Source organism: Scyliorhinus canicula, chromosome 8, assembly GCF_902713615.1.
Source record: "Scyliorhinus canicula chromosome 8, sScyCan1.1, whole genome shotgun sequence".
Lineage (NCBI taxonomy): Eukaryota > Metazoa > Chordata > Chondrichthyes > Carcharhiniformes > Scyliorhinidae > Scyliorhinus > Scyliorhinus canicula.
The window spans coordinates 79,587,680-79,611,087 of record NC_052153.1 but is presented as its reverse complement, the minus strand read 5'-3'; the positions used below and the strand labels follow the sequence as shown (position 1 = coordinate 79,611,087).

The 23,408-nt window shown below is 44.0% G+C and overlaps 1 protein-coding gene across 6 annotated transcripts in view; it reads left to right on the top strand.

Moving 5' to 3' along the window:
- Positions 1-23,408, top strand: part of LOC119970344 (aminopeptidase O (putative)) — a 335,542-nt gene that overhangs the window by 208,268 nt on the left and 103,866 nt on the right. Inside the window, exons 14-15 of one of the 6 annotated variants that reach the window (XM_038804806.1) lie at positions 45-79; positions 6,289-6,406. The exons of 4 other annotated variants lie outside the window; for them this stretch is intronic. In XM_038804806.1, the coding sequence (XP_038660734.1) occupies positions 45-74 (30 nt within the window). In that variant the 3' untranslated portion in view covers positions 75-79; positions 6,289-6,406. Of the gene's footprint in view, positions 1-44; positions 80-6,288; positions 6,407-23,408 lie in introns of those variants that run through there. One more of the 6 variants, XM_038804805.1, reaches the window with a different exon arrangement.

The following is a 23,408-nucleotide window of genomic DNA, read 5'->3' as shown; positions in this document are numbered from 1 at the left end:
CTACAAGTTCATGACGGTCTGAAGCTCTGTTCTAATATTTGCAGCTTAAGAAGAGAAGAAAGGATACAATTTGATCCAGGTATGATGAACCGACACCTGGCAGATATAATTTAATGTAGATAAATGTAGTGCTACATGTGGGCAAAGCTAATGCTAAAAACGTATTTGCAATATTTGCTTCAGAATTGATGTCTCTTTAGAGGTAAATGTGTCTGGCTATGACAGTACGAGTCCCTGAATGTACACAACTAGTGCCATGAGGCTAATTAGAAGATTATTAATAGAGGTTTAGAGTATATAATAAGAACAAATCCAGACTAAACTAAAAGAATGTTAGTGCCATTCAAAAAGACTTTAGTGAGGCCTTATATGGGGCACCATGTTTGTTTTGGTTCCCTAGTGCGGTGGATGATACAGAGGCTTTGGATATGATTCAAAGGAGGGCTCCTGGAATGGTGTCCAGTTTAAAAGCCTTTAGTCTCAGGAATAGGTATTCTTATTGTAGAAAATCATAAGCTTTGGGGAGTTAAATTGAAGTGTTCGATTAAATTATGAAAGTAATAGATTATGTTGGTGTGGACAATTTGACTATTTGAAATAAATATTTTTGGAAATATCATTTATAAAAGCTGTGCAAACTTGGGATTAAGTTGGATGTTTGGAGGTTTTCCTTTAATGCAGAAGGTTATTGACTCTTGTAACAAGTTAGCTCGTGATGTGTAGGTTTGCTGATTGGATGGGTTCTTGCAGTAGCCAGTATCACTGTGTACAAAAGGTAGGTTAAGACATTTTGTTTGTACCTGTTGGTTATTGCCGTATTTTACAACTCTTTCCGAGCACCTTCTGGAGAGGAGAGAAATTTATCTTCCATTCATTGAAATTGATTAAACGGGCGGCACGGGTGGTTAGCACTGCTGCCTCATGGCTCCAGGGTCCCGGGTTCAATTACGGCCTCTGGTGACTGTCTGTGTTGAGTTTGTACTTTTTCCCTGTGTCTGCATGGCTTTCCTCCCACAGTCCAAAGATGTGTAGGTTGGGTGGATTGGCCATGCTAAATTGCCCTTAGTGTCCAAAAGATTAGGTGGGGTTACCGGGGTACGGGGATAGGGTGGATGTGTGGGCTTAAGTAGGGTGCTCTTTCCAAGGGCCGGTGCATACTCAGTGGGCCGAATGGCCGTCTCCTGCACTGTAAATTCTATAAAAATTGATGTGTTTTTTATTTTTTTTAGCCTCTCCAGGAATATTACAACTTCAGTATTGCTGAAAAAAGACATTTTGTTGAAGCTTTTCATCTTGCACACATCAGGCAAATCACAAGAATACCAATGTCAACAGCAACTTTATACTATGAGTTGTCGGTAGTTGTTGTTTCCCTGACATTGGTATTCTTGTGATTGCCCTGATGATTGCAAGATGAAAATCTTTGACAAAACGTATTTTTTCAGCAATATTCAAGTTCTTTACTACAAATGATTATTACTATTAAAACTATAAGTGAAGGGTAATCTGGTTATCATGCTTAGTTACATCATGACTGTTTAGGACAGGTTTGATGGACTTTTCAAACATTCGAATGATTTTTGGTATACTAAATGGCCATGACCAGTGTGTCAATGCTGTAGAGTTGGTAAGTAGAATGTAAGGAAATACAGCTACAGCAATAAAATACAAGATCAAAATATAGTGCTACCTTTTATAAAATACGGGTATAGTCCAAATGTGAATACTGCTCCCAATTCCTCGTGTTTCAAATGGTACAAAATATTGATACACTGAACAACATTTAGGACATGGCTATGGACAGAGTCTGGGTACAGGGTTGTTTTTCCACAATCTAAATGTAGACTTTATAGGGAGAGGATATAATTGATGTTTTTAAGAGAGTAGATTATTGGGCTATTGTAGCTAGATGAAGAAAGGGCAATATAGAAGTACACAATTTGAAAACAAAAGCATAGACTTAAGTTTCCAGGATCTATGAACTTTCAGAGAGACTCGTTGGTCAGAATTAACTACAGGCCTTGCAAAGGGAGCTGGGTGAATTCCAAAGATGTGCAGGTTAGGTGGATTGGTCATGCTAAAAATTACCTGTTAGTGTAGGATGTGTAGGTTAGGTGGGGTTACAGGGATAGGTCAGGGGAGTGGGCCTTAGTAGGCTGCTCTAAAGGTTGGTGCAGACTCGATGAGCCAAAAGGCCTCTTTCTGCACTGTAGGAGTTCTATGTTGAGTCTATGATTCTATGACTCCATTGAGTAGAAGACATGTGGAGTTCTAGAAGTTGTCTGAGTTTAGAAGTGGCTAACATTACCCATTATTACAGCAATCTCTAGAACTTGCTTAAGTATCATCTGGAGTTTGGAGAGAAATTTCCAAGATTTATTTTCCAGAAATTGGTCCATTGCTACTTTTCTGTATTTTTGCCTCTCCCAGGAGATTACATAGCAACGGGGTGAGGGTGGTTTTATGATGCGCATGTAGAGTTGCACCATGTCTGAATGGGATCAGCTGAATGGAGTAGTTGCTTTTTTATGGATGAAATATGCCATATCACCCCTCTATGTTAGAATCTCTATGTCCAGATAAATAACTTGAAAAGTTGGATGACTTGGTGCACTGCAGATAACAATCACAGTTCTTGAAGTTTATTAAAGGTCTCAACAGGAAATCATTGAGTTAGTGGTGCAGATTGGTGTGGTGGTGACACAAACCCTAACAAATGATGCTGTTATTCTGGATAAAAGAGCTCCTTTATTTGGTTGGCTTTATTTTAGAGAGAATTTCTTCTGTCTATTATAATCATTATGGAAAAGAACATTTGCACCAAATGGAAATGGTTTTCCATTGGTAGCCTATATTGAACACATCTCTGCAGTGCCACAACTTTTGACTTCTTCGCTTTTTAGCATTTACTCTTACTAAAAAAAAAGAGACATGGTGTTGAAGCTTCTCATCTTGCATTCATCAGGATAGTCACATGAATGCCAGATTTCAAAGAACACGATGATTTAACTGCATAATGCTGAAAAAAGACCCATGTTGTTGAAGCTTTTCATCTTGTTCATCAGGACAATTCACTAGAATACCAAATGTAAAGGGAACAACAATTTGTACTTTTTGAGAAGAGCTGAATAGTTGGTAAATGGACTCTGGTTGGTAGACGTGTTGCCATGTAGAATGTACCAGTTAACTGATGACTGACAATTAACTGATAAGCTTTGATTACGTTGAAATCAGGCATGTTGGCTCTGATTGGTCAAGGCATTGCCCAGGGGAATGAACCAGATATCCCTTTATGCTTATCTTATCTATGACCAGTTCTACATAACATGAATTGGCCAAATAGATGGCCAACTTGCATTTCAATAGCGATGCCATGTCTATGTGTTCATCTAACGTTGCTATATCATGGTCATCTAGATCTGCTGCCATTATGTGAATCAGTATTCATTGAACTTAAGAACTCAGCAACTCACACAGTTGAATTCAGTTTTAACGTCACCATGTGTGCCCAAATAGATGATATTGCCAGGGAATCCCCTCTAGCCCCAGCTCTCACAAATATCTTTGTTGGGTTCCAAGACACAAATTTATTTGATGGAATGATACACTACCTCCTATCCTTTGCATACTTCCTATACGTAGATGATGCATTTGCTATATTTGAATCTGCAGCTCATGGAAGAATTTCCTTATACACCTTAATATGCTCCATTCATTGCTCAAATTCACTTTTAAGTGGATCAGTCAAATAAGCTCCCTTTCCTTGATGTGTTAGTTGAGAAACCTGCCAGGGGATTCTCTACTACCTCTACTGCAAGCCTACCTTCACTGGTCTATATATGCATTATTATTCGTATAATTCCATGAATTATAAGATTGGCCTTATCAGCAACCTCATAAATAAGGCACAAGCCATTTTCTCACCATACAAGCTTGATGCTGAAATATGACACGTTGTTAGTATACCGGACTAGACCCCAATTTATGTTAGGATTCGGGATAAGGAATCCCAATAATTTGCAGTTTGTAAAACTATGAGGAAAGGATACTTCACCCCAGGAGTGATTTAGGGAACTTTTAGGTTAAATCAAATATTATTTTTAACACAGTATTAACCACATTAACATCACACAAATAGCTTAATTGAAACCTTGAAATTCTACAATTCACAGGTAAATAGTTCTTAAGTAAAAGGAAAAACTTAACTTGTGGCCTACACCTTCACTATAAATTTTCCAACCAAGCAACCCAATACAGTTCAAATGACACTTATAAATAATGTTAATGGAACAGGTTTACTTGCTTATCTGTGTAAACCTTTTGGAGAGAGACCCTTTCAAGAGCAGATCCTGTACACTTCTGTGTTGTCATACCCTTCTGCTCAACGTAACAGCATTTGGCAAAACTGTAAACTACAATCAGACCTGGCTCCTTCCATTAATTACATCATCTGTATCCAAGTAAAATGCTACATGGCCTGCTTAGCTAGGATTAAACATAATCCTTCAAATTATCTATACCCTTAGGGAACCATCCAAAATATAATCATTCTTCCATTAGCCCTTTATCTGTAACCAAGTAAGTGGTTAGAATGAATGATTACTTCACTCTTATGGCACCTTAATTGCAGCTTTAACAGACATACTGTTTTGGATACAATAATCTCGGCTCTTTAATAATATTACTGTAACACATAAATACCTTGATCCAGGATTTTAATACTATTACTGCAATAGATATAAAATACAATTTAAACACAATTTTGTAACATTAATCACAACATCAAAGCCATCCTGTGTGATAATGGCTGCCCTGATCAGATCAATGGTCGCTTTTTATCTCACGATCCCATGAATGGGCCCAAAGTCATCACTTGAAATGTGCCCAGTCTACCTCCGATTATCCTGGAAGGGTATGTAATCTGAAACACTTGAGCAACAGGTGAAGCTAGCTGTTTCACACTGCTACTAAGCAATAGCAGTATGAGTGATGTTTGTCACTAAAAGGATGTTTGCCACTAAAAGGATACTGCTGTCAAGTCAAAAGGATCTTCTGCCTCTCACACAAATGAGTAATGTGATATATGAATTTCAGTGCCAGTGTGATGCTATGTATGTAGGCTGTATATCCCAAAGACTGGCACATCATATCAAGCAACATGTCCCTGTGCAGTGTAGCGTAGTTACGTGTGTTAGACTCTATACACAGGGCCCTGTTTTTTGTAGACAGGAAGAACATTTGCACTCAATGTGCCGGTTTCAATTAAACATAATAGATGACAGCCATTCTCTGGTTCGTTCCCCAGGGCAATGCTTTAACCAATCAGAGTTAACCTGCCTGGGTTAAATTTAATCAAAGCTTGGCAGTCAACTGTCAGCCATAAGTTAACTGCATTCTCCATGGCAGCAGCTCTACTATACCAATAGTCCACTTACCAAATAATCAGCACTCTCATGAAGTATAAATGGTTCCCTTTACCTTTGGTATTCTTGCGAATTGTCTTGATGAGTGCAAGACAAAAAGCTTTGACAACTTTTTTTTTAAGCAATGCTCAAGTTCTGTACTACAAATGATCAAACTGCATGAGAAAAGAGGTGCCAATTGGCTGACAAGTCGGCTCTGATCAAGACGTTTTGCAAACGCATGATGGTTGAGTACAGTCAGAACTCTGCCTATTACAAACAGCCAAGTGGATGTGCTGTTTGATGTGCCCCACCGGCCATTGGGATGTATGGCTGGCATCGCACCCAGCACTGAAATTCATTTTCCACAGTTCTCATTTGGGTATTGGACAGAATGTCCTTTTGGCTTAACAGCAGCACCCTGTTAGTGGAAAACACCACTCATGTGCTGCTCATAGTAGCAGCATGTAACGGCTAGCTTCATCTGTTGTTTAAACGTTTGAGACACTTTACCCGTCCAGACAACTATTTATTTATTATTTAACTTATTCAACGTGCATGTGACAGTGATTTCCATCTGTCACTGGACTAAGGTAGGAAATTCAATACATGAACAATCAGTATGGCTTATGTTTTGAAAAATAACAAGTTAAAATACAGAAACAAAATACTGCTGATGCAAGAAGTCCAAAATAAAAACAGAACATCCTGTAAATACAAAGCAGGTCTGGCAGCATCTGCGGAGAGAGAAACAGTTAACTTTCAAGCATGGTCATTAATCTGAGACGGTAAAATGTTTTGTACACCAAGATGCTTTTAATATGCTCAGATGAGAAGTGCTACACTATCTTCCTTGTACTGCAGCTGTTCATATATTTTCCTGCAGCTGATTTACCTTTTCAAATTACGAACCAGGAGTGGTGAATGCACCGTCATATACAGAATTCCAGAAAATGGTAAATTTAGGTTCTGACCGGAACAGTGCAAGTTAGGCTGCTTACCTTTCCAAATACAGGTGGGAGAGTCATCAGTTTCACTGTAGTAAACTCAAGTTTGGTTTTGATCCTCAGTCCCATTGAACAGTTGGGCTATATTTGTTTTGATTTTTAGATATGTTGCACTGCTTGCTTTTACATTAGTTTTCAAGGTAATTGTACTTCATCCATAGTGAGAGGTCCGTGAGATACGTTGCCATTTGCCTAAACTGGAGTATGACCATATCAAATATTTACCATGGAAATTGCCATTAAATTGTGGAAATTACAGCACTAAAATGTTAACCTGCCATTGCATATTTTCTGTTTGTTAATACTGTCTTGATTTCTTGCACTGGATGAATTGTTCCAAGGTTGTTTCAACACTAAACTGTATTACTTTAGTGTAATTATTTCATTTGTATTAGACATTGAAAAATAAAGTTACAGACCTAGGTTGATCATTGTATACAATGCTTCTTCGCTGCATTCCATACGTGATATGTCTGAAATTACACAAAGCATGCTTTCAACTTTGATTGCTCTGTGTTGCTGAATCCTTTCAAAGAACAACATGAATGCACATACATGTATGTTATCTATAAATATTATACATATATATGTGCATGTATGTATATTATATTTATATGTATAAAAAAATAGAAGGAATAGGGAAAATGTTATTCGTAGTGGTTGAGGCAGAGACCACAGCACCCTTTAAAGGATATTTGGGAGAACATTTGAAGCAGAGGAAGATGCCTGTGTTTAGGGAGCAGACAAAGTGGTGGGGTTAATTTTGCTAACATCGAGCTGACAGTTCTGGGCAAGCTTTTTCCGGTTTCTAAATGGCTACCATTTGGCACAAAACTTTAAAAATTACAATTTTCTTTTCTCTGTTTGGACAATGACCTGTTTGTTTGTGGAATTTTAACTACAATCAAAGAATGATGAAGACCATTCCTTTTGTTTATAAATTTAGAGTACCCAATTATTTTTTTTCAATTAAGGGACAATTTAGAATTGTCAATCTACCGACCCTGCACATCTTTGGGTTGTGGGGTGAGACCCACACAGACACGGGGAGAATGTGTAAACTCCATACGGACAGCAATCTGGGGCTGGGATCGAACCCGGGTCCTCGGCGCCATGAGACAGCAGTGCTAACCACAGCTCCACCGTGCCCCCCGAAAACCATTCCTAAGGAGAAATTTTAAGATCTGTTTGTCAGTTTCTTTCTTGTTCCTTTATTCAATCATAAACCTTTCATCCTGTTGGTCTCCATACGTTGAAATCTATGAAAAATTATATGTGATCCAAGTTGTTAATGCTTGATCAGGAAGTAAGAACTTCTATTTATAGATGGCAGAATCATATTCACAAGATGTTGCACATCTAATTAATTTGATTTGAACGGCAGCATTTGCTGCCCATTCCTAATTGCCGTTAAGAAAGTGATGAAGATTTGCTTTCTGAACCACTGTAGATCATCTGTGTACGTACTCAGTGTTGTTTGGAAGGGAGTTTCAGGTTGTTGACCGAATGACAATGCAGGAACAACAACATAGTTTCAAGTCAGGATAGTCAGAGATTTGGAGGCCCTATTCCCCCCGTTACTGTCTGCAGCCTCGCATCCCTCAAAGTGGACCCCCCTTCCTTATTTGCGAACCTCACCCCGGATTGCAAACCAGTCGCCACTAGGGGCAGCACGGTAGCATGGTGGTTAGCATAAATGCTTCACAGCTCCAGGGTCCCAGGTTCGATTCCCGGCTGGGTCACTGTCTGTGCGGAGTCTGCACGTCCTCCCCGTGTGTGCGTGGGTTTCCTCCGGATGCTCCGGTTTCCTCCCACAGTCCAAAGATGTGCGGGTTAGGTGGATTGGCCATGCTAAATTGCCCGTAGTGTCCTAAAAAAAAGTAAGGTTGGGGGGGGGGGGGTTGTTGGGTTATGGGTATAGGGTGGATACGTGGGTTTGAGTAGGGTGATCATGGCTCGGCACAACATCGAGGGCCGAAGGGCCTGTTCTGTGCTGTACTGTTCTATGTTCTAGGAGCAGACGATACAGTGCCCAGGACCGGACCTTCATCAGGTCCGAGGTCCAGAGGCTATTGAAGGAAGGAGTCATCGAGGCCAGCAACAGTCCCTGGCGAGCCCAAGTGCTGGTAGTTCGGACTGGGGAGAAAAACCGAATGGTCATTGACTACAGTCAGACCATCAACAGGTTTACGCAGCTGGACGCGTATCCTCTGCCCCGTATCTCCGACCTGGTTAACAGGATCGCGAAGTACAAAGTCTTCTCCACGGTGGATCTTAAGTCCACCTATCACCAGCTTCCCAACCGCGCGAGTGACCGCAAGTACCCCGCGTTCGAGGCAGATGGGCGCCTCTATCATTTTCTTAGGGTTCCATTCGGTGTCACAAATGGAGTCTCGGTCTTCCAACGGGAGATGGACCGAATAGTTGACCAATACGACTTACGGGCGACATTTACGTATCTTGATAATGTCAACATCTGCGGCCACGACCAGCAGGGTCACGACACCAACCTCCAAAAATTCCTCCGTACCGCAAAACTCCTTAACCTCACTTACAATAAGGATAAGTGCGTGTTTAGCACCGACCGTCTAGCCATCCTCGGCTACGTAGTGCGTAACGGAGTGATAGGCCCCGATCCCGAACGCATGCGCCCCCTGATGGAACTCCCTCTCCCCAACTCCCTCAAATCCCTCAAACACTGTCTGGGCTTCTTTTCCTATTACGCCCAGTGGGTCCCGAATTACGGTGACAAAGCCTGCCCCCTCATCCAATCAAATACTTTTCCACTGTCGATGGAGGCCCGCCAGGCCTTTAGCTGCATGAAAGCAGATATCGCAAAGGCCACAATGCATGCTATCGATGAGTCCCTCCCATTCCAGGTCAAGAGCGACGCGTCTGATGTAGCTCTGGCGGCCACCCTGAACCAAGCGGGCAGACCCGTGGCCTTCTGCTCCCGGACCCTCCACGCTTCCGAACTCCACCATTCCTCGGTGGAAAAGGAGGCACAGGCCATAGTTGAAGCTGTGCGATACTGGAGGCACTATCTGGCCGGCAGAAGGTTCACCCTCCTCACAGACCAGCGGCCAGTGGCCTTTATGTTTGATAATGCACAGAGGGGCAAGATCAAGAACGACAAGATACTGCGGTGGCGGATTGAGTTGTCCACGTACAACTAAGATATCTTGTATCGTCCTGGGAAGCTCAACGAGCCTCCTGATGCCCTGTCCCGCGGTACCTGCGTCAGCGCGCAGATTGACCGCCTCCGCCCTCCATGCGGACCTCTGCCATCGAGGGGATACCCGCCTCTACCTCTTTATCAAGACCTGCAACCTGCCCTACTCCATCGAGGAGGTCAGGACCGTGACCACAGACTGCCACATTTGCGCAGAGTGCAAACCTCACTTTTACCGCCCCAAGCAAGCGCATTTAGTAAAGGCATCTCGCCCTTTTGAACGCCTTAGTATGGACTTCAAGGGTCCCCTCCCCTCCAACAATCGCAACACTTACTACTTAAGCATGATTGATGAGTACTCCCGCTTCCCTTTTGCCATCCCTTGCCCTGACGTGACCACAACAACCGTCATCAAGGTCCTCCTTGTTCGGTTACCCCGCGTACATCCACAGCGACCGGGGGTCCTCTTTTATGAGCGACGAACTGCATCAATTCCTGCTCAGCAGGGGCATCGCCTCTAGCAGGGCGACCAGTTCTAACCCTCGGGGTAACGGGCAGGTCGAGCGGCAGAATGGCACAGTCTGGAAGACCGTCCTACTGGCCCTACGGTCCAGAGATCTCCTTATCGCCCACTGGCAAGAAGTCAGCCCAAACCCCCTCCATTCAATTCGGTCTCTCCTCTGCACTACCACAAACCAAACACTTCACAAACGTTGTCTTGTTTTCCCCAGGAAGTTGTCCGCAGGATCCCCACTGCCAACCTGGCTGGCCGCCCCCTGGCCCATCCTGCTCCGGAAGCATGTGCGGGTGCACAAGTCTGACCCGTTGGTTGAACGAGTCCAGTTACTCCACGCTAACCCGCAGTACGCGTATGTGGAGTATCCCGACGGTCGGCAGGACGCGGTCTCCCTTTGAGATATGGCACCCGCCGGCGTGCGGCCTCAACCTCCCACACCAACACCCTCCTCCCAGTCCCTATTCCCCCGGCGCCCCCGCAACCCAGCGCACAGGAACCCACTCCCCCAGCCAGAGTTTCACTGGCACCGACCAGGGGTACGGACACAGGATCACAACCGCCGCTCCCGAAGTCACGGACGGCCACCGGCCCGACGTCACAGGCACCGCTGCGACGGTCCAGCAGAACATCAAGGGCGCCCAACAGACTGATCGTGTCAATCTGATGTTTCCACTGGACTTCTATCGGACTCCTCGTGTCATTCAGAGTTCCAGTGTACATGTTGCATATTTTTTTCTCTCATTTTACTTGTATACTGTTCATTGTTTTGCACAATCGTCGCGAGCCAGTGGGCAGCCACCAATTACCTTGGTACACCTCACAAGCTCTAGTCATATCACAGTCCTACAGCCCCCCCCCCCCCCGGGCTTCTTTCTCCACAAGGAGTGAATGTGGTGATATTTGGGAGGTTTACGGTACCTATCTGCCATTGGTGCAGAACACTCGCTGCCCATTGGCTCAGGCCGGTCATGTGCCTCTCAGCTGGTTGGTTGAGACTAGTCACGTGACTGCTCACCGATTGGTCGGGAGGCGGGGTATAAGAACCCGTAGGACCCGGCAGTCGGCCTTTCTCTGTAAGTCGACTGCCGGGCACACAACTAGTCGATTAAAGCCTAATGTTTGGATCTTCATCTCGACTCGTGTCCAATTGATGGTACATCAACCCCCAACTCAAGAAGACCCCGCCTCCCCTTTAACTGTCAACGATAACCAGCTCTCCAAAATGCAAAATAAACAAACCCCAACTCTTGAGGTAAGAACTCCATTAGGTCTCCCAGCCTTGCCGAGGCACAGGGTGGAGGAGCTGACCTCCCCCCTAACAGGACCCTCCTGTGAGCAATCAGCGAGACAAAGGCGAAAGCATCTGCCCCCGCACTCATCTGCAACTCCGGCAAGTCCGACACATCGAACATGGATCCCAGGGGACCGGGCTCCATATCTACACGAAAGACCACCGACATGGTGCTAAAAAAATGACATCTAAAACTTTTTCAGCTTGGGCAAGACCAGAAAATATGTACAAGGTGAGCAGGGCCCCTCCTATACTGCTCACAGATTCCTCCCCTCAAACAAGCAGCTCATCCTTGACTTTGTCCGATGCATCCTCTGCATCCCCTTCAGTTGCATCAACCCCAACCTTGCACACAAGGTTGAGGTATTCACCCCCTGCATCACCTCATACCCAATCCCTCCTCTAATACCATCCCCTACTCCTCTTCCCACTTGGCCTTAATCCTCATGGTCACCTTATCCTCCTACAGCATCCTCCCATAAATCGCCGAGACGACCACCCCCTTTCAGCCCCCCACTGACAGCACCTCCTCTAACAATGAAGAAGCGGGCACTATCGGAAAGGTTGGAAAGACCTTTGCAAAGTCCCGCACCTGCATATACCGAAGGCTCTTCTCCGGCGCCAGTCCAAACTTCTCATTCAACTCCTCCAAGCTCACAAACCGCCCTCCCAGAAATAGATCCTTCAGCTCCCTGAAACATCCTCCCATCCCTGGAATCTCGCAACCACCCTCCCGGCTTGACATCGTGAATCCCCCTGATCGGCATCAGCCTCGACCCCACTCACAACCTAAAGTGCTGCCGAAATTATCTCCAAATCTTCAATGTGGCCACCACCACAGCACTTCCCGAATACTTCCCTGGAGCCAATGGGAGCGACGCCATCTCCAGCGCCCGCAACCCCGACCCCCTTCTCGAGCCTACCTCCACCCTTAGCCACAAAACCTTCACCTCCCTATTCCAACCCTGCACCTTCTCCGCATTCACCGCCCAGTCACAAATACATGAGATACATAATACAGATTTGGGAGGTCTAACACCCTCTGTTGCTGTCCATCTGAAGTACCTCCTTCCTTATCCTGGCCACCTTCCCAGCCCAAACGAACAAAGAAACCAACCTATCCGCCCCCTTGAACAATGCCTTGGACAAAAAGACCAGCAGAAACTGGAATTAAAACAAAAACCGTGGCAAAATGTTCATCTTAACTGCCTGCACCTGACCTGCTAACGACGGGGGGGGGGGGGGGGGGGGGGGGACTATCCGACCTCAAAAATCCGCTTTCACCCTCTCCACCTTGCCGAAGACCTGCCCAATCTTGGGCCACCTGCACCCCCAGATACATAAAATGAGAAGCTGCCACTTGGTATGTCAAATGCCCTACCCCAAGCCCTGTCCCTGGAGGCTCTCCCCCGGGGCATCCCTGCCTTGTTCCCTGATGCAACATAAAATACATTGATATCATGTCATTCGTCCTCACACAATCCACTGGATCCTTATACAGCAATTTCACCCATGCCACAAACGTAGGCCCAATCCCAAACTTCTCCAACACTGTCATCAGATAGCTAGACTCCACCCGATCAAACGTCTTCTCCCCATCTAATGCCATCACCATCTCCAACTCCCTTCTGTCGGGGAAAACATCACGTTCAGCTGCTGCACATTTGACGACAGCTGTCTGCCCTTAACGAACCTCATCTGATCCCCCCCCAATCACACTTGGTAGGCACACCTGCAGCCTTAAGAGCCAGCACCCTTGCCAATATTTTAGCATCTACATTCAGTGGAGATATGGGCCTGTACAACCTAAACTCAAACGGGTCCTTATCCTTTTAGCAGTAACAAAATGGAAGCCTGTCCCATTATTTTCTGCAAAACCCCCCTGATAATCGCATCCTCGAACATTTCCACCAACTACGGCGGCTGCTTAGCCTTAAATATCTAATAGATTTCTACCAGGAAACCTTCCGGCCCCACCGCCTTCCCTGTCTGCTTCATCCGAATCACCACCTTCACTTCTTCGACCCCCACCGACTTCTCTTCCCCCACCCTTTCCACTTCACCAACCTTCGGACACTTATTATTATCACCCTTCCCATTCTCACACAGAAACTCTGCTACAATCCCACATCCAGCCTCCACCCTGGCTTCTGAGCTAACCCCTTCTCCAGGACCATACCATCCAATATGAAGTATCCTAAATCACAATTTCCGAATACTCTGCCTTCTTAGCCCCTGCTAACAGCCCTTTCCCATCACAAAGAAATCAATCCTCGAGAACATCTTATGCACCAGCTAAAAAAAGATACTCCCGATCCCTCAGGTGCAAAGAATCTCCACCGGTCAGCTCCCCACCCCCATCTCCCTCATAAACCCCACCAACATCTGCTTCCTCCCTGCTGGGGTCAGCGAGCGCAGCTGGGACCTGTCCATCCTTGGTTCCAACACTATTCCAGTCCACCCCCCAAAATCAGCTCATGGGTATCCAGATTCGGAATGGTAGCCAGCTTTTCTTCACGAACCCCACACCCATCCCAATTGGGGGCATATATGCTAATCAACACCACCAACCTTCCCTCCAACACACCCGTTACAATCATGTACCTACTCCCCCGACTTGCCCCACCATCTACATCTGGAACTCAACCGCTTGCCCACCAAAGTTGCCAACCCCCCGTGCCCTACTATCAAACCTGACTCACCCACCCCTTCCTGAGCCTCATCTGGCCCATCGCCCTCGGATGGGTCTCCTGTAGCGTCACCTCATTAGCTTTTAAGCTCTTCAAGTGCAAGAAAACTCTCGCTGTCTTCACCGGTCCCCCCAACCCTCACATGTTCCACCTCACAATTCTGAACAGGGACCTCTCACCCCATTCCCCCTTACCACTACCACCAGGTCCTGCCCATTCGAGATTTAAATGTATTATTATGGGCTTCCCATCACTGCATGGCATGAACCCCGTTATCCCACTGGTGGGGCATGGAGACAATCGAATGGGCAAATCCGCCAGCGTGAAAGCCATTTTGGGCCTCCTCCTTGATTCTCCGCCCCCTCTGACATTCCTGCCTGCCAAAAATGGGGGCAGAAAATTCCCTTGGTGGCGTGGGACTGGGTGTGGTGTGTGTCAGGTTCCCTTTTTTATGGTACTACTGAAACACTTGGGTTCTGTTGGATCTGAGCAGAGTGACGACAAAGAACAAATGTTTGGAGGCAAAACAGAAGCTTTAAGTGACCTCCACTCCCTGAAGGATACTCCCGCCCCGGCCCACATCCAGGCAGGTATTTTTATACCGGTCAGGCTGATCTTGTTTAAGGGGAAGCCCTGCCCCTTTAACAGGGAAGGTCATATTTTGCCGAGGTCACGGGGAGCGTGATTGTCCACACCCCGTGACCTCCGTGCAGGTTACAATAGGTTCTTCTAACGACCTGGCAGCTTTCATGGTCATTGCTTTCCCACTGCTAGACCACAGGTTACAAGCTTTACTGAATTTAACTTTGCATTGTGGGACTGTAAAATATTGTTTGATGATGTAATTTGCATGATAATCATATTTTAATTAGATTTTTTTAATAAATAAGGAAGAATGTTTCAGTTTATGTGGAGTTTTCAAGCTTTCCTTTTACCCTCCCACCCAATTCTCAAGGTGATGAGCCCTTAACATGTTTCGCTTTTATGAACTTGACAGCAAATGTTGACAAGCTGTTTGGCTGCAGGGACCATTACCAAATCTTAACTCGCTGTCTTCATTAACATTTCCATTGGGAGCATTTGGCTCATGATCAAAGTGTGTGCAATAATCAATTTTGTGAATGTAAGAGGGCCGTAGGCATTTATATTATTCCAGCAGTTCCAGTGGAGATTATATTACTCAATATAGAATATGGATGGAAAGTGGCACCTTCCTGGTTTGTTGGTGACTGGATAAAAATGCTGAACTCTCAAGGAAACAGAGAGCTCATTTTAAATAACTTTGTTGTGCTGAAAATTTGTAAATGCACAGCATGATTTATTTAGACCAGCTGCAGAAAGAAATTCTTGCCAGTGACTTGTTGAAAACAGTGCCAACACCTGTCTCCTAAAAGCTTAATGGTTATTAGAATTTGTGGCTGGCAGCTGGATGTGCCTTGCATTCTTTTAAACAGTAATTAGAACTGTTTTGAAGTTTGTGCAGCAGTCATTTATTTCCAGGAGTTTTTAAAAAAATGAATGCATGAGATTTCTTATGGCAAAATAGTCAGAATAAAGGCCCCTGTGTTACTATTATTTTCAGAAAGTACCAACTTCAGTTACAGCTAACACTTTGCAACTTGTGACTGCATGACTGTGGTGTGAGTTGCCATCTCATGTTTTGAGAGAAAAAAAATCAGAAGTAAAGCAATCATAAACTAAAATATACATATCATTTGTGTAAGGCCAAGAGACAGAAATGTTTAAATATGGACAAATCATTAAATGCAGCTTTTTAGGTTACTTTCCATGGAATTGATGTTAACATTTTTTGTGCATCGAATAAATATAGTTGTTACAGACTTCATTTGTCATTCTAATAGAACAAAGACTTTCATCTCCATCTTAGTAATGGTCTCAGATATGGTGATTTAACAGAATAAATGTAGGTGGAATGTAGTTTAGTCCTCAAAGCAGTTAACTTTTAGCTGCATTGATACACAGATACTTGCAATATCAACAACCAGAGGGATCATTTATAGGAATTCTACTGGATGTTAGCTGGTTGGGTATCTGCTGGAGAATTAACAGTATTCTCGTTATTCCCATAATTACTACTTTTTTAAAATGAGTTTGATTTTCATCATTTTGGGTTGATCTTCAAGTAGAAGTTTACTCTACAGGGCTATCAACTTTAATTATTATCCTCGCCATTCTAACATTGTACCAGTGTTTTAATTTGAAGTATCTCTATAATAAACATAATTGGCACACTGCTATTCCTGCCTTTTCAGTTATCAGTACCTTCATACAATGAAAGGTGCTGTTTTCAACAGTACAGGGGAAACTGAGATATTAGGGGCAAAATACTCTGCCCCGCCAGCCCCGTTATCTGCCCCCCCCCCCATTTACGGATCCTCCGTTCCGGCAGCCGGCCAATTGGGTTTCCCATTGTGGCCATCTCGTGTTGTTGGAAAATCCGCAGGCGCATTTTTAAATTACACACTGTGAACCATAATTTACATTTTTTGGATTGCATGCACTGAGATTATATTCTGAACAATAGATTATCTTTTAATGAATATAATTTCCAATAGCTGCAGAATATTGGAGGTAAATTATTGTATATCTATTTTACAATGCAAATATAATTAATTATGTATGTGTTTGTATTTTTAAACATACACATAAAGGGGTTGGGTGGAGTACTTCACTAAGATACGGATGAAGGTAAATTTAAGGTCAGTGAAAGGTATTAGAAAATGCAATTGCTTTTTAATTTATGGATGTCCCTGAGTAAATGTTACAGTTGTGGGTGTACATTTCATTTAATGACTAAAATGACGATGTCTTTTAGCGGGATTTGAAAATAATTATTCAATGAAATGGGTTTTGAAGAAGGAAAGGATGGAGAAAACGCAGAGGTGCTTGGAAAGGAAATCCAGAACATAGGCCTGGGCAGCTTAAGGGACAGAGACACCAGCGCACTGGTGAATTAGGTGGATGAATACCAGCCTGGAATCAAAACTGGAGAGATTGGGTTGGAATGCCAGAGAAGTTTAAAAAGATGGGGCGTGGTGATATAAATATTTCAAGGGATATAAATATATCAAGGGATATAAATACTTGCATCACAATTTTAAATATGAAATATAGAAACTAGAGTAGACTATTCAGCCCCTTGCTGAATGCTGTGCTCTGCTATTAAATTAGATCATGGATGACCTGCACCCCATTTACCTACCATATCTGTTACCTTACAAAAATCCATCAATCTCGGTTTTGAATTTTTTATTTGATTTTGAGGGAGAGCTTTCCACATTCCTATTGCCTTTCGTATGATAAGCTCCTTCTTGACATCAGCCCTGAACAGTTTAGCTCTAAGCATCAGATACCTGGGAACACTACTACCTGGAAGTTCCCCTCCAAGCCACTCGTCATCCTGATTTGGAAATATATTCCTGTTCCTTCACTGTCATTAGGTCAAAATTCTGGAATTCCCTCCCTAACAGCACTGGATATACCTATTCCACATAGACTGCAGTGGTTCAAAAAGAAACTCACCGCCACCTTCTCAAGGGCAATTAGGAATGGCCTAGCCAGCAAAGTCCACATTCCTTGAATGAATAAAAAATTTCAGATTATGACCTTGTGACCTAGATTACCCACCAAAGGAAGTAGTTTCTCTCTCGCCCATCAACTCCTTTGATCATCTTGAACAATTTAATTCAATAGACTCCAGGAAATGGAAGCCTTTCAGCATATCCTCTTAACTGTTTAACCCTGGTATCATTCTGCTGAAGCTGTATTACACCCCCACCGGATGTTGGGGGGAATTGGAAACCAAAGTACAATGATGATGAGTGGGCGGGTTAAGTGCAGTATAGGACACAGACAACAGCTTTTTGATAAAGTAAAGCCTGCAGAAGGCAGAAGATGAGAGGCTGACTTGAGCGTGTTGTGGGGTCTGCAGTTGGTAGTGACATGAATGACGACGTGTGGGATGATGTAACGGTGCAAGCAAGTGAATTTACTGATGTGGAACTAAGCAGCTTTTGTGATGGAGAACATATAGGGCCAGAAAGTCAGCTCAAAGTTAAGTATCGTACAAAAGTTGCAAAAAGTCTGGTTCAAACTGAGACAGTGTCTGAACTCACTGAACCTCAACCAAAGTCATTCCAGTCATATTCTTGTTATGACCATGATGGGAGGAATGAGCTGTTTCTTTAGCCCCACTACCCCACAGGTTGCACCATAAATGTCAATGTTTTACTCGCATACCAAAGTGGCTCGTACAAGGTACACCCAGCTTCTGTCGTGACACGACGGACTTCCTACAGAAACTCAGCACCCATGGACCAGTTGAACCAGGAACATTCCTCGTCACAATGGATGTCTCGGCACTCTACACCAGCATCCCCCATGACGACGGCATTGCTGCAACAGCCTCAGTCCTCAACACCGACAACTGCCAATCTCCAGACGCAATTCTGCAACTCATCCGTTTCATTCTAGACCACAACGTCTTCACCTTCGACAACAAATTCTTCATCCAGACGCACGGAACAGCCATGGGGACCAAATTTGCACCTCAATATGCCAACATCTTCATGCACAAGTTTGAACAGGACTTCCTCACCACACAGGACTTTCAACCGATGCTATACACCAGATACATCGATGACATTTTTTTCCTTTGGACCCACGGCGAGACATCACTGAAACGACTACACGATGACATCAATAAGTTCCATCCCACCATCAAACTCACCATGGACTATTCTCCAAATTCAGTTCCATTCTTGGACACACTCGTCTCCATCAAGGACGGTCACCTCAGCACCTCGCTTTACCGCAAGCCCACAGATAATCTCACGATGCTCCACTTCTCCAGCTTTCACCCGAAACACATTAAAGAAGCCATCCCCTATGGACAAGCCCTCCGTATACACAGGATCTGCTCAGACAAGGAGGAGCGCAACAGACACCTACAGATGCTGAAAGATGCCCTCGTACGAACGGGATATGGCGCTCGACTCATTGATCGACAGTTCCACCGCGCCACTGCAAAAAACCGCACCGACCTCCTCAGAAGACAAACACGGGACACCACTGACAGAGTACCCTTCGTCGTCCAGTACTTTCCTGGGGCGGAGAAACTACGACATCTTCTTCGCAGCCTCCAACACATCATCAGCGAGGATGGACATCTTGCCAAGGTCATCCCCACCCCCCCACTACTGGCCTTCAAACAACCGCGCAACCTCAAACAAACCATTGTTTGCAGCAAATTACCCAGCCTTCAGAACAGCAACCACAACACCACAAAACCCTGCCAGGGTAATCTCTGCAAGACATGCCAGATCATCGACATGGACACCACCATTACACGTGGAAACACCACCCACCAGGTACGCGGCGCATACTCGTGCGACTCGACCAATGTAGTCTACCTCATACGCTGCAGGAAAGGATGTCCCGAAGCGTGGTACATTGGCGAGACCATGCAGACACTGCGACAACGAATAAACGGGCATCGTGCGACTATCAACAGGCAGGACTGTTCCCTTCCAGTTGGGGAACACTTCAGCAGTCAAGGACATTCAGCCTCTGATCTCCGGGTCAGCACTCTACAAGGAGGCCTTCAGGAGACGCGACAACGCAAAATTGCTGAGCAAAAACTTATAGCTAAGTTCCGCACGCATGAATGCGGACTCAACCGGGATCTGGGATTCATGTCGCATTACATTCGGCCCCCACCAACAAGCCTGGACTTGCAGAGGCCTACCGACTGAACTGGCTTGGGACAATTCACACCTCTTTAACCTGGAGTTACCTCTCTCTCTGCATCTTTGATGATTTGATTGCCTGCAGGTGCTCGCATTCCGGGGCATCTCTGACTGTGTCTATATAAACATTTCTGGAACAAGCCTTTCCATTCACCTGAAGAAGGAGCCGTGCTCCGAAAGCTCGTGTTTGAAACAAACCTGTTGGACTTTAACCTGGTGTTGTAAGACTTCTTACTGTGCTCACCCCAGTCCAACGCCGGCATCTCCACATTAAAGAACAAATGCAGCAGATACATGGGAACAGCATCGCCTCCAAGTTCTTCTCCAAGTCTCATACCATCATCACTTGGAAATATATTGCCATTTCTTCTCTGTCACTGGGTCAAAATCCTGGAACTCATTCCCTAAGCACTGATATTATCACATCAACTCCAGCGTTTCAGGAAAGCTGCACCCCCCTCAAAGGCAACTAATGGTAGGCAATAAATGCTGGTCTTGCCAGTGATAATACATCTGGTGAATTATTTTTTTAAAGCTTCAAATTATGGTCAGATGTGTGTTCTTTTATGTGGTTTAAAAGATCATAATAGTATTCTGGTAAAAAGCGTTCAGCTGTTGCATTTTACAGGGGGAATTTTCTTGGCTCTGTATCCAGGTGCAATGGATCACAAGGCTGCACTGAATATCAAAAATACAACAGGCCAGTGTGCATGTCTGTAAAGGAACTGACCTGATTTTTCTTCCACACACATTCTCATAGACATTGACTTAAGTGACAACACTTGATGCCTCATGCTCTAACTTGTGCAGCAGTGTGCATTGCCATAATTATATGCCTGGTACTTCTATTTTATGAGCGGATGAGTGCTTTGTGTTTAAACTTGGTTGCAATCCTGTAGTATGTTAACTAATAGCACAGTGGTTACACTATTGCTTCACAACGCCAGGGTACCATGTTCAATTCCCGGCTTGGGTCACTGTCTTTGCAGAGTCTGCATGTTCTTCCCATGTCTGCGTGGGTTTCCTCCAGATGCTACAGTTTCCTCCCGTAAGTCCCGAAAGACGTGCTGTTAGGTAATTGGGACATTCTGAATTCTCCTTCAGTGTACCCGAACAGACGCCGGAATGTGACGACATGGGGTTTTTCACAGTAACTTCATTGCAGTGTTAATGGAAGCCTACTTGTGACAATAAAGATTATTAATTTTATATTGTGAACATCATGTTGTGGGAGAACTCTGGTACTTTTTATTCGTGTTCATTTTTTTTAAAAGTTGCAAAATCCCTACTAAAATTTAGGTAATGTCTCAAAGATGTGGAACTATGACTAATGCTGGTATTGGACTCTGCTAGAATATCAATGGCAGCATGCTTGATTGAAAGACTTGACTTAAAGATTCATCCTTCAGATTGTACCTGCTTTAATTTTCAGCTTGGAAATAAATTCTTTACTATTAGGAGGTGCAGTATACAGAGGTTATTACAGATGGGTATAATTCTAATTTTAACAGATAGGATGTGAAAGCTGACATTGTATTATTTAATTTATGATATGTTAAGACTGTTGTGGAAATCTCTGTTTCCTCGGAAAATTTCACTCCACTTCAACGCAGTGGCAACAGTTTTCAGAGACGCCTTTCTATAATCCTGTACCTGTCTATAAAGCACACTAATAGTGTGCATGAAATATGCAGTGCCTTTTTCAAACACTATTATGTATATGTACACCTTTAAATAGCACAGTGTATTGTGTACGAACGTATAATTTCATTGCTTGATGCAATTGTTCTTTTCCACTGAGAGAACCAAGATAATCCTGGCTGTGAAATGGCAATTGTACCTGAATGAATGAATGTGTCATCAGCTTATTTAAATATTTTAGTGGCACTCATAACGGGTAGCCTGAGAGTGACTCAGGGCTTGAGAGTCTAAATATCAAAGTGTTTTAATTTTATTTTTCTGCTGCAGTTGTCCCTGGTCTTTTACTTTGATTTGGCTGAAAACCATTGTGATATTATGTGACCCTGTGGGTCGTCTGGCGTGAATATTTCCACACCCCTTACCTCAGGCCTCAAATTGTCATTAGCTCCTGAAGTGCTGTTCAGGCACTTTTTTAAATTTGGGGCTTACTTATAATGCAATGTATCACGTGTGACCTGAATGAGCCACATGTGTACTTTTGCTCACACTTCCAACATACATGCACAATAGAGTGTGTTGTGCATATTTGCCATATGAAAGATCTGGAATCACCTTTTCTTATAGTACATCGAGCCAGCATCTGATGCATATCATATTAGGTACCAGCCTAAGGTTTATTGTCCCCAATATCTCACTGATCATCTTTATATTTTGACATTGACCAGTGCAGTCCACTGGGGATTTGTTATTTTTTTTGATAAGTGCTATTCAATTGCATGATAATGTATGAAGTTCACACACAAACATTTTATATGTGCTGCAAGCAGGTGTCTGAGTTTGAGAGTGGACCTATAAGATAACGTGGAGGTGGATTTCACGTGGGGAAAGATTGCCCACACCACATGACCTCAAAATCTGTTGGCACAATGCCGACCAGAAACCCAGCTGTGCGACAGTGATATTATGGGGTGGCAGTAGCTGGAATTGTTCTGTATCAGCATTTCTGATTGGTTGGTAACTCTATAATCTCATCAGCACCAGAAATAAGTCACTGCTGGGAATACAAGCAGACCAGGAATTAGAGGAGCAATGCATCCACAACTTCAGGTGAGTCGGGAATGTTTGGTGGTACCTGCCTGCTAGACCCCAGTGAGAAGGGTGTCATGGGAGTGTCCCTTCAAGAAATGTTTTTGTCTTATCACATGGCTTCAGTGATGTCACTGTATGGATGGAGCTGGGCTGTGGATCTGAGTTTTACTTTTGCTTTGAGTTTGGTGCTGGTTTGTGGCTTTCACCGGTTTTATTTTGGACTGGTTTTGAACTCACAGGTTGAAAGAAGTGTTTATTTTCATCTTAAAAGCTGTTTCCAGACGATTTGATAATTTAAAATAGATAATGGCTTTCTGGAAGGAATTCAAACCTGCTGTTTAGAAGGGGGAACAGAGTATCACTAACAAATCTTATACCAGTAAGAGTACCGTGTACTGGGCCACACCGTTAAAAGGGGTTTCTGCTTTTACTTGGATTTTGTATTGAATTGGAACAGTTAAGGGGGAATTCATTAAGGGTTATACATAGATTACTGTAGCTGTGTGGGGTCTTTATGTTTACAGTTGATGAAAAATTTTACTGTGTCTGTTTATAAAAATGTTAGCTGAATTCTTAGAATAAAGCTTGTTTTTGATTAAAAGCACCTAAGAGCTCTGTTGAATGACACCTGAAAGGAAGGTTCTTGTGCTCATCGTAACCCAAATCAATAAACAGTTATAGGTTTAATATACTTTGGTGTTTTCTAAACCCTGGCCCATACCAAGGGGAAGAGGGTTGATGAGAGTGGGGAATTAGACCTCAGAGGGAATGGATAAAGGGGGCTGTACTGTTTTGGGGGCTGCCCCCGATGGACACAGGGGACCGTCCCAA